General features: G+C 66.2%; 5 protein-coding genes across 5 annotated transcripts in view; 2 read left to right on the forward strand and 3 right to left on the reverse strand.

Moving 5' to 3' along the window:
- Positions 1-130: 130 nt before the first annotated feature.
- EMIHUDRAFT_249736 (hypothetical protein) lies at positions 131-1519 on the reverse strand (the record flags this gene model as incomplete). Its single annotated transcript, XM_005759051.1, has 3 exons — positions 131-651; positions 842-863; positions 1250-1519. Coding segments are annotated over 3 exons (813 nt in total), but the record flags the coding sequence as incomplete, so codon positions are not given.
- A 1935-nt stretch (positions 1520-3454) lies between these two features.
- On the forward strand, positions 3455-4616 carry EMIHUDRAFT_249738 (hypothetical protein; the record flags this gene model as incomplete). The annotated part of the gene is made up of 4 exons (XM_005759052.1): positions 3455-3730; positions 3936-3965; positions 4213-4253; positions 4493-4616. The coding sequence occupies 4 exons, from the start codon at positions 3455-3457 to the stop codon at positions 4614-4616; spliced, it is 471 nt and encodes a 156-aa protein (XP_005759109.1).
- On the forward strand, positions 4326-5800 carry EMIHUDRAFT_431349 (hypothetical protein; the record flags this gene model as incomplete). Its single annotated transcript, XM_005759053.1, has 6 exons — positions 4326-4603; positions 4744-4819; positions 4901-4993; positions 5095-5159; positions 5230-5296; positions 5359-5800. 6 exons carry the CDS (start codon positions 4326-4328, stop codon positions 5497-5499), a joined length of 720 nt encoding a protein of 239 aa, XP_005759110.1. The 3' UTR covers positions 5500-5800.
- A 296-nt stretch (positions 5801-6096) lies between these two features.
- EMIHUDRAFT_249740 (hypothetical protein) lies at positions 6097-9145 on the reverse strand (the record flags this gene model as incomplete). The annotated part of the gene is made up of 4 exons (XM_005759054.1): positions 6097-6202; positions 6283-6410; positions 6505-6794; positions 9106-9145. 4 exons carry the CDS (start codon positions 9143-9145, stop codon positions 6097-6099), a joined length of 564 nt encoding a protein of 187 aa, XP_005759111.1.
- The window catches only part of EMIHUDRAFT_446462 (hypothetical protein), a 4440-nt gene continuing 2364 nt past the window's right edge, over positions 9035-11110 (reverse strand). Inside the window, exons 8-13 of the mRNA XM_005759055.1 lie at positions 10833-11064; positions 10513-10762; positions 10208-10365; positions 9884-10136; positions 9767-9799; positions 9035-9696 (exon numbers count right to left, since the gene is read on the reverse strand). Coding sequence (XP_005759112.1) covers positions 9448-9696; positions 9767-9799; positions 9884-10136; positions 10208-10365; positions 10513-10762; positions 10833-11064 — 1175 coding nt within the window. The 3' untranslated portion in view covers positions 9035-9447. The remainder of the gene's footprint in view (positions 9697-9766; positions 9800-9883; positions 10137-10207; positions 10366-10512; positions 10763-10832; positions 11065-11110) is intronic.

Raw genomic sequence — 11110 nt, forward strand, 5'->3', positions numbered from 1 at the left:
TGGCTCGCTCCGGACTCGAAGTGCCCGAGAGCGGCGGAGGCGCAGGTGGACTGTGATCGAGAGGTGGGCTGGCGTACCTGGAGCCTGGTCGCAGCCAGAGGAGGGGCGAGCGAGGGAGGAGCACGGCGACCCAGAAGAGGACGAAGGCGGCGGCGGGGCAGGCGTAGCCGAGGAAGGACGCGCGCCCAAAGTACTTGCCGATGTCTTCGAACGCGATCTCGTGCTCCGTTGAGGGCCCGAAGGCGCTGCACAGGCCGATCCCCACCACAATCACGACGATGGAGGCCCACTCGGCGCGGGAGAGGGACTCCTTGACGCCCGGCACCCAGCCCAGGCGCGCGAGGACGGCGCTGAAGACGATGGCGAGCCCAAAGATCGGTGCTATCACCGAGATCGGCGCCATGCCCAGCGCCACGACCGACAGGCTGACCTCGGACCCGGTATTCATGAGGAAGCCAAGCCACCAGAGCCGTCGCCAGCGGTGCGTGCAGCTCGGGCGCAGCGGGAGGCCGGCCTCGGTGTCCGCCGAACGCTTCATGATGAGCAAAGCGACGCTCGAGATGAGCGCGGACAGAGCGGCGAGCGAGACGCCGACCACGTACATCGGGTCAAAGTCGTCCCCGTCGGAACCGTTGTTTGTCTGTTCGAGGCCTTCGCAGTGCGTAAGAGGTGACAGTGGCGGCGGCGGCGGTAACGACGGCGGAGGATAGCGAGCCATCTGCACACGTTATACCTACCAGGGAGAGAGGGAGACTGGCACCGCCACCGCAGCGAGTAGCGCCAGTGGCTCGCCCGTAGAGGCCTTGCTGTGCGGGCGCGCGCGGCGGAGGCGGCGGCTCACCGGGGGGAAGCTGCGAGGTTGCCTACATCAAAAGGCGGCGGTGAAGCGCCCTGAGTCAAAAAAATTCGGCGCAAACGGAGCGTGCAGGGCTCCGAAGCTCGAAAGCCCCGTTTGAGTTCGGAGGCTCAGAGCCGGAGGGTGGCTGGCTGAAGGATTGTAAAGGCGGCGGCTAGCTGAGCGGCGATGCGGCAACGTCTTCCTCTGTCTCAAGCGAGTTGTCGTTCAAACTGATCTCGATTGAGCCGGCAAAACGGCTCGTCCCCCTCGTGGGAAGCTTCTCCCCGGGGTGCCATGTGGACATCACAGACGGAGCTTTTGACGGAGCGTTGGTGCGACTCAGATCCGAAGGCGACCCAAGTCTTGACGCGAGCCACGCAAGCCGCCGCGAGAGCGCAAGAGGCAGTGTACCCTTTGCATGCGTAGGCTGTGAGGAAAGCGGGCGGCGATGAGCATGCCGCGGACAAAATTGATGGTGACGACAAAGATGGCGGTGGCGATTGGGAGGGTGACAGCGTTGGTGCCGTGCAGCATCAGAAATTCACGGTTGATCCAGAGGCATAGCGGCGGCGCCGGCGTATGCCACGAAGTCCATGAGCACGAGGACTGCAGTAAGGACCTGATCTGCTGTAGGCTCTTCGTCGAGTAAGACGGTGTCGAGTGCGACGGTGGCCATGTCATCGCGCTGGGGCGTGGCGGGTTTGTCCGCCATGGCCTGGTGGGCGGTTTGCATCTCACCGGAGGTACCACGTTTGAGCGCGGAGGCTCAGAGCCGGAGGGTGGCTGGCTGAAGGATTGTAAAGGACCAGAAAGGCACGACGTCTAGGACATCGCGACAGACAAGACGCGCCGACTAAGGGACGTCCACGTGACACGATTGTGGCACAGAGGGTGTGATGCTGGAGTATCGACAGTCATGGGGCACGGCGCAGGATGCGCCGTGCTAGTACACCGTGTGTAGCGTGTGTGAAGGGTAGCACAGGCGTCCGAATTCAGACGAGCCCATCTGCGCATGTGGGATAGCGAGCGACTAGCACACCTCAAAGAGTGAGGGACCAGACCGACGAAGCAGAGGTAGATCTAATCGCTTCGGTGCTCGCGCTTCTGTTGTGTTTGTCCTCTTTGGCCACAGGGATCTCAACAACCGCGGTGTTTTCTCCTCCTTTATCATCCACCACACGCAGCAGATCTCCATGGCGGCGGTGGCGGGCGACGCCGACAACATCAACAAGCAGGCGCGCATGGGTGTGAGGTTGCCGACTGCAGCCACTCCAAGTGCTCCAAGTGCGCAAGATGCGTACCAACTGGGTCAACGACGTCAAGAACAAGCAAGTGGCAAACGGCCTCTAGGTCTTACCCTCGGCCCCAGTGGGGGGTGCCCGCGCCGCCTATAGCTCTGTCTGCGGACGGGCCCCTAGGGCCCCTCCACCCTTCACGTACGGGATCATGTAGTCCCCACAATCGCTGTCGTGGGATCGCTTGTCATGTGAGAGAGTAGTGCGTTGGGTTTTTGTTTTCTATCCGCTTTGTCTCAAAATTCTCCCTTTCGATCGCAGAGAGAGCAGATTGTGAATGAGCTTGCCTGAGAGATTTTTGAAAACCAACAAGAAATCACGACTCTCACAGTGATTTGGGCTCGGCCGCTTGTCAGCCCTCAGCCGAAGGCCGAAGCTGGGGCCGGTCCCGTAGCCGAGAGAGTGGCGGGGGCGGGCGAGTGCACGGAGGTCGGAGCTAAGTGCCTCGCCGCCCTTGCGGGAGTCGCTTAGGCGGCTCCCGTAGTGTGCCTGTGTTAGTGCCAGTGCGCGCCAGTCCCGTGCGCAGTGTCGTGCGACTTTGTTTCTACCTGTGTGCTAAAAGAAAGAAAACAGACAACCCAAGGGAGGGATGGCTAAATAAATAAATAAATAAAACGGACACACCAAACAAGGGGTGGGAGAAGGACAGGGTCCCCACCTGCGCGAGCAGGATCTTGTAAGGACGATCAGGGACACAGGGGAACGGAAGCGGGGAGCGCATCGCGACACGGAGGGGGGCTGGGCAGGGTTCACCCACACGACATGGTCCCAGGGATTCCTCTCTCGTATAGGACAGGTTGCACCCGGCGGCACAGGGTCAGGCGCGGGCCTCCTGCTGGTTGCGCTCTCCTAGTTCTCCTGCTACTGACAAAAGGGACAGCGACAGGTTCGCAGCACGGTGGACTCCCTATTCCACTGGCGATCTCTCTCGACTAGCGACCTTCCTCCGGCTTCTCACTGGCAGTCTCTCACTATCACGGGCACACTGACAGAGGCGGCCAAGGCTCACGCCGAGGGTGGCAGAGGCGGTGATAGGAGGGATGGCTGAGGCTGTGCGCGAGGGGAGCACTTGGAGCACTTGGAGTGCAGCCATCAACCTCACATCCAGGGCGGGCGAGCACTTGGAGCACTTGGAGCACTTGGAGTGCAGTTATTAACCTCACATCCAGGCGAGCCCCCACTTTTTTTATTCGCGCCGCCCTTCTCGAAGCCAAGGGAGGGATGGCTGTGTGCTGTGCCCGACGCCAAAGCTTATTTTTTATTCGCGCTCGGCGCGGCCCTCCCTGGCGCCCTTCTCGAAGCCAAAAAACAATCTCTCGCGATGGCCGCCGCGGCGACGACGCGCGTCGGCGAGCTCCCTGTGGTCGTGCAGCGCGAGATCAGCGCCTTTAGCGCGCGGCTGCGGCGGCAGCAAAAGCGCACGTCCGCCGACGTGGCGCGGCAGGCGCTCAAGATTATGCGGGAGGTGGTGACTCACACAGCGGTGCGCGACGTCTCGTGGCTGATCAGCTCGATCAAGCTCACCGGCCAGCTGCTGATCGCGGCACAGCCGCACGAGCTCGTCATCGGCAACATGGTGCGGCGGGTGCTCCACATTGTGCGCGAGAGAGACGCACTAGCCGGCCCGCAAGTAGGTCGGCGGCAGTCCGACAGCGGCCGGGCTGAGCCGGCGGCGCGTCGGCCCCGCGCAGGTGCGCGAGGAGATGCAGGACTCGACCCTCTCGCGCGAGCCTGGTGTGCCGCCCGCCGGCGGCAGCGGCGACGCGCCGGCGCCTCCCGCTGCGAGCAGCATGGTGATGAAGGGCCCGTCGCTGATGAAGATGCTGGACGCGGTGGAGGCGCCCGACTACTCGAGCCAGCCCGCCAAGGACCTCAAGAAGCCGATCCACGCCGCCATCACCGAGCTCGACGAGGAGATCTCGACCGCGCACGAGCAGATTGCGGACCAGGCGAGGAGCCGGGGCCCCTCGCACACGCGCTTTCTCTCCCCCTCTCCCTCTCTCGCTCGCTCTCACGCCCGCGCGCGCCGCGCTCTCTCACGCCCCCTGCGACGCCGCGACGCCTCCCTCCGCCTCGGAGCACACCGACGTCGTCTCAGTTGTGATCATCACGACGAGGGAGTGAGTCACCCGTGAGTCACCCGTGAGTCACCCGTGAGTCACCCGTGAGTCACCAGGCGACGGAGCACATCCATGCCAACGAGGTCATCCTCACACACGGGCGAGAGAGCACCGCCGCCGGACGGACGATTCTATTCTGTGCTAGCAGACTCTTTGACGAGTGTGCAGGCGCGACCCGACCGTCGAGACCTTCCTCTCCCGAAGAGATCTCCTCGACCCTTCCTGGAACCTCCCTGCAGGCGCGACCCGACCGTCGAGACCTTCCTCCGCGCCGCGCACAAGAAGCGGCCCTTCGAGGTCGTCGTCGCGCAGACGGCGCACGCGCCGACGTACACCACCTCTTCCTGCCAGTGGCGGCAGTAGTGCCGATGAATGACTAGGCGCCGGCCAACGAGGGCCACGCCACGGCGGCCAGGCGACAGATGGCGGCGTCGCTACGACATGTCTGTGACATGTGCATGTCCGTGACACGTCCACGACACGTCCACAGGCTGGCAGAGGCCGGCATCGCCACCACGCTTATCGCCGACGGCGCGATCTTCGCGATGATGGCGCGCGTGAACAAGGTGATGAATTGATCAGTGATGCCGACGGCGATGAGGATGATGACGATAACCTAGCCCAACACATGTCGCGCGTGCAACAAGGTGATCGTCGGCGCGCACGCCGTGATGGCAAACGGCGGGTTGTACGCCTCCGCCTCGTGCCACCTCCTCGCCATCGCAGCGCAGCACCACTCGGTGCGCCGCCCGCCGCCCGCCGCCCGCCGCCCGCCGCCCGCCGCCCGCCGCCCGCCTGCCGCCCGCCGCCGCCCGACAGCGACGCCGCGCGGGCTCCGCAGGTGCCGCTCGTGGTTTGCGCCGGGCTGTACAAGCTCGCGCCGCTCTTCCCGTCCGGCCCAGAGCAGTACTGCCCGCTCTTCTCGCCGCAGCCGCCTGGCGAGCCATGAGTGAGAGGCTCTCGATGAGCTGATTAGGTACAACTCGCTCCTCTCGCCGCAGCCGCTGCTGCCGTACGGAGGCGTCGACGAGGAGGCGCAGCGCGTGCCTGTAGCCCCGCGGACGGCCAGGTGTGGCGTTGACTCACGGGTGGCATTCCGAACCAGGTGCACGTGGTCAACCCTGCCTACGACTACGTGCCGCCCGAGCTGGTCTCGCTCCTCATCACAAACATCGGCGCCAACCACCCCTCGTACATCTACCGGCTGCTGCAAGAGTACTACCACCCCGACGACCACGACCTCTGACGGCCCACATGGAGGCCGCGCGGGGGCGAGGCCGCCAGTCCGCAGTCGCGCCGCGCCTGCTGAGAGAGTTGAGCAGGCACAGAGACCTCCTTCCGTTACTCACTATAAAGGTGTGGGTGCAGCCTCTCCCCACACCCCAGAGAGTGACCGCGCAAGACGCGATTGGGAGAGCGTGCCCTTTACTTTAGCGGGGGACTGCAAGCACGACTCTTGTCAACGACTTGTCAGGCACACAGGGTTGATCCCTGAGGTGGGTCCATGCACCATGCGCCCCACCGTTTTTACTGTCGAAACGTCGAACAAGCGCAGAAATACGGGATTACGGCTTTATAGCCGGCGTAGCGGGCCTCAACGCTCAATGGAGGTTGGAGCGGATCCGGGGTCGCGCGCATTATAATGCGGTGTGTATGTGGTGATTAGAGATTACACGTGTTTGACACATGCACAACAGCATGCACATGCACATGTACATGCACATGACATGTGCATGTGCGTGTCAGTGTGTGTGTGTGTGTGTGTGTGTGTGTGTGTGTGTGTGTGTGTGTGTGTGTGTGTGTGTGTGTGTGTGTGTGTGTGTGTGTGTGTGTGTGTGTGTGTTCACTGCCCCGACTGCTGCAGGAAGGCGGCCGCCTGCTCGTTCGCCTTGACCCGCATGGCAGCCTCGTGCTGGCCGCCGCCCCCGGCGACCGGACGCATCGCGTCGCTCCAAAGCGCGGACGCCTTGTGCGGCAGAGACAGAGGAGGGCGGTGAGAGTACGCATAAGTGCGGCGAGGTGGTGGCACAGGTGTGAGGTGGCCTGGTCACTCCCGGCGTCGTCTCTTCCGGCGTCCTGCTCCATCATCTTCTGCTCCTCCGCCAGCATCTTCTGCTCCTGCTGCTGAATTAGCTCCGCCTCGCTCACGAACCGTTCCTGAGGATCCAACTGGCGCGAGGCCGAGCCCGAAGCGACGAGGGTGACCAGCAGGAGGAGGACAAGAGCCGCTCCTGCAGCCACTCGCATGCACCGACTGTTTGATGGACTTGATGGCACTGTCAACATGGATCAAATCCGCCGCCTTTTGGGAAAAACAAATTTGGCTCCGCATGCTCGCTAGCAGCGTAACTGATTTTGGCCCATGCGCATGCTCTTCCTCGTGCTCGTCGCGCGCTCGGGAGCCGGAGTGGCGGGGTCGGAGCTGCTGCAACGGCGCGAGTGGCCGCGAGGGGTCGTGCTGGGGCTCGCCAGAGAACGAGGCCACGGCGCGGCGCTCGCGGCGGCGCGCGGTGGTCCCGCGGCCGAGCGACCGTGTGACGCCTTCTCTAACAGGGGGTCCGGCGAACTACCGGACCGCGACAAGACCTGTGGACGGGGGGGAGGAGAGAGACGGGATCCGACATCCTGGAACGGATCTCGGAGCGGGTGGAAGGAGAGGCGGAGGAAGGGATGAGGACGCGCCTACGCCAAGCCATGCAGGGACAGGGAGTGTTTGTGTGCTTTTGTTGTGCAGCCCCTGTGGTCCGTGAGAAGAGGAGGCAAGGAGGCGGGTTAGGGGTGAGGGGGCGGCAGCCGCCACAGCAGGCGAGCGCACCCCGAGCCGGGGCTGCACCTGCGGGTCGGCCTCCCCCGACACGGACTCTGCCACGAAGGACACGAGACAGCCCGGTGAGGTTCGTACCGGCAGCTGACAGGGTGAGACAACGACAGGATGCGATCCGAGAAGCCGAGAGGGACCAAGAGGCCGCGGTGGCGGGCGAGAAGGCGGTCCTGGCGGAACTTAGGGCGATCGGTCTGTCGGTCGCGGACAGCACCGGCGTGCTCAGGCCAGTACAGGCACGAGAGGTGCGGGGCTTGGCTAAACGACTGGTCGGCTCGACAGATCTTCTTGGACAGGTTTTCCGGTGGGAGGGAGAGGACTACCTCGTCAACGACATCGCACCGGGGCCGACACAGTCGGGGGGGCAGGCGCTGAAGGCGTACGCCTGCTGTGTGAAGAGGCGGGTGGCATCGGCGGGCCCGCTGTCTGAACACAACTCGGCCTTTGATATCCGGGCGGTGCGGGATCGAATCGAGAAGGACCAGGCGAGGGGGGAGGCGACGCGACTACTGGGCGGTCTACGGCCTGATGCGGAGAGGGGGGGGGGAGAGGCGGGGCCGTCGACGAATCCGGGCCCTGCCCCCCCCCCTCCCCGAGGGGAGATGAGAGCTAGGCCCCCCCCCACGAGCGGGGTGGACGGCCGACGCGTGGAGCCACGGCTGGAATGGCCGCAGAGGCAGGGGGCATCCCCCGAGGCCCCGCCCCAGGAGGTGCGGCGGCCGGCGCCGCCATCGGGCCCGCCCCCGCCACCACCACCTCCGCCCCCGCCGCTGGAGCGACCGCTGGGTCGAGGAGCCGCCCCTGAGGTTCTGCACCAAGCGGTGCGGCCGCCAGTGCCGCCATCGTTTCCGCCACCCACACTGCCATTTCCACCCCCGCCACTGGAACGGCTGCAGGGTCGTGGGGCCGCCCCAGCGGCTCCACACCAGACGTTTGGGCCGCGAGGGCCGCCACTGTACCCGCCGCCCCTGCCACCGCCTCCACCCCCGCCGCCGGCGGGGCCGCCGCCGTATGGACCCGCTCGGAATAACCTGGGGGGTCCGGGACCGCCCCGCCGGAGGCTGGTGTATCCGGGCGGAGGAGATGGGGGAGGGGAGTTACCGCGGTACGATAGTGGGCCCACCGGCGAGCCGGAGGGCCGTGACCGGAGGGCCCCGGAAGGGACTTGGGGTCAGTTGTCGGAGGAGGCGAGAGATGAGCTGACGCGGCCTCTGAGAGTGGAGTCGGGACGTACGGGCTCACCAGGGGAAGGCCAGTCGCAGTGGCAACCGGACCACCACGACCTTCCACAGGGAGGGCCACGCCCCCCCGAGCCTGGAGAGGAGCCGGCGGAGGGGGGGGGCGAGCCGAGGACGATAGAGAGGCCGCGGGTGCGGGCGCGAGACAACCAGGGAGAGCGGGCTCGACCCCCCGGGGGTGGAACTGGTCGCGACCCAATGCCACCGGTCTCACCCGGGGTGACCCCGGCCGGGCCGCCGACACTCTCAGAACCGGTGGAGCTGGGAGAGGCTAGCGAAGACGAAAGGCGGCAGCGGAGGAAGCGACACCAACAACGAGGGAAACGACCACACCGGCCGTCGTATGACGCTCGGCAAGCGAGCAAGAGAGCGAATCGGGGAGAACCGGAGCCCCGGGAGGACCGAAGGTGGAGCCCCGGGACCGAGGACTAAGCAAGTGTCTGTTTGGGCGTGGTGTCCAGTGTAATGTCCACTAGCTCCGAGTAGAGGGGGCGTCCTGCAGTTAAGGGGAAACCCGGTACGCGGGTCCAACCCTCGGAGAACTGTGTTTACTTTAAGGCCCTTGCCCTGCGAACGCGCACCCCCGGGGCTAGGGCTCTCTAGCCCGTAACCCGATGCCAATCATCCGGCCCGCTGGGTGCGCTTCTGAGCTCCCCGGCCCTGGATGTGCGGTTGATGACTGCACTCCAAGTGCTCCAAGTGCGCATGGCCGCGCGCGTACTCTAACCAGGGCGCGCAAAAACTCAAAAACGAGAGACCCAGTTGTCAGCTCACGAATACCTGATTAGCGTACCGTACACCCGAGTCCCGACCCACTGCCACACGCGAGACATGCAAGAGACTGGAGAAGGCCCCGCCGCCACAGCAGCTGACGGCGCGCACGCGCGCCGTGCATCACGGAACCGCGCAGCTCCGCTCTCACGCAGATCACGGCCCTCGTCACACAAGTATCTCCTCCGCCCGGCGAGTTGACCCGCCCACAAGTGCACACCGGTGACCACAGGACCACACCCGATACCACATAAGCCAGCATGCTGCAAGACCCCTCTCTCTCCTCGGCGGGGGAAGTCGGCGAGAAGGCCGAGGGACGCCATGGCGAAGTATGACAAGGCAGCTGAAGACCGTCGAGAGGCAATCAGGCGGCCCAGACTCTGCCGCGCGCCACGCCGCCGCTCGCCACGCGGCGCGGCGTCGTCGGCGGCGGCGTGGACCCGGGCGGGTCATCCGACCGGGCGGTGGAGCCGAGGCTGGAGCGGCGGCTGGCGGAGCGGAGGTTGGCCTTCGCCTTGGCCGACGCGTCCGCGGTGGTGCGCGCCGTGGCGTCGTCGCCCGGGAACGCGGGCGCGTAGGCGGCGGGTGGAGCGAGCAACGCCTCGTAGCGCGCCTATCAAGAAGAATGAGACCATCACTCATTGCGAGCTGGCGGGTGGGGCGAGCGGCGCCTCGCAACGGTCCTCGTCGTTGGCGACGGCGAGCGCGGCGAGCACCTGGGGGACGTGTCGTGGACGTGTCGCGGACGCGCGGTGCCGTGTCGCGGACATGTCGCGGACGGGGTCGTCGGTGGTACAGACCTGCGGGTCGTCGCGCAGAAAGGCGCGCAGCCGCTCGCTCGGCGGCAGCAGCCGCGCGAGCACCGCCTCGCGCACGTCGGCAGCGATCTGCGAGTGCTGCGACTCGAACTGCGAGAGCTCCTCCGAAGCGAGAGCGCGCCGCAGCGCCTTCAGCTCGGAGGAGGAGCGCGTGCGCTGCCCGTCGCCGTCGCGCGAGAGCGCCTTCTCGAGCGCGCGCAGGGGCTCGACGAGCTGCTTGTCTTGCACAACCCACCTACAGGCCCGCTCCGAGGCCCGCTCCGACCACGGCGCGAGGGGAGGGGGCTGCGTGGTGACTCCGCCCACCCGTCGGCGTCGCCAGCCTCGCTCGGCGGCGACTCCTTCTGCGCGCCGGAGGCGGCGCTCGGCGCCTCCGCCGCCGGCTTGGATGCGAGCGACGCGTCGCTCGCGGGTCGCTTCGCCATGTAGCGCTCGCGCGCGAAGCGGACGAAGTCTCGGTACGCCTGCGGTACTTCCTAGACACTTCCTAGACATTTCCTAGACACTTCCTAGACACAAGTCGCGGTACGCCTGCGGTCCAACAGGCCTCGGTTGGGCTTTGTCACGGCGTCCTGTGGCATCACTGCTTGGGAGCGGGACGGGGCGCGCGCCTCGTCCGAGCCGCGCGTCGACTCGAGGAGCTGCGCCTGCTGTGTCGGCGTCCCCTCGTGCTCGCGAAGCCACTGAGAGGCGAAGCGGAAGAAGGCGCCCTGACGGATGAGCGAGCGCTCCAGCGCGCCGACAGGCTTGCCCGCCGCCGCCACGTCGGGCGCGATCCCGCCGCCCGTCTGCACCTCTCGCCCGTTCGAGGTGAGGTAGACCGGGTTCGGCTGCAGAGACCGCTCCGTGTACGACTCCTGCCTCCGCCTGGCGAGGCACTCGTCGCGGGTTAGACTCACTGCTGCCCTCTCGCTGCGCGCACGACTCCCGCCTCCGCCTGCGCCGAGCCGCGCCCTCGTCGTCGCCGTCTGCCGGCGCGGCGTCCGGCGCCCGGTCCGTCGGGCTGCCTGCCTCGTCCGCCTTCGGCTCGGCGACCTTGAGCTCGGCGCCGGGCTTCGGCGGCTTTGCGTACGAGATTGCTTGGATGCAGCGGCCCGAGGGGGTGAAGTACTTTGCGACGGTCAGCTTGAGCGAGCGGCCTCCCGGCAGCGGCTCGACCACCTTGCGGCGGGGGGCGGGCCGTTGGGCCAAGGGGGGGGGGGGGGGAGG

Source organism: Emiliania huxleyi (genome assembly GCF_000372725.1).
Source record: "Emiliania huxleyi CCMP1516 unplaced genomic scaffold EMIHUscaffold_818, whole genome shotgun sequence".
Taxonomy (NCBI): domain Eukaryota; phylum Haptophyta; order Isochrysidales; family Noelaerhabdaceae; genus Emiliania; species Emiliania huxleyi.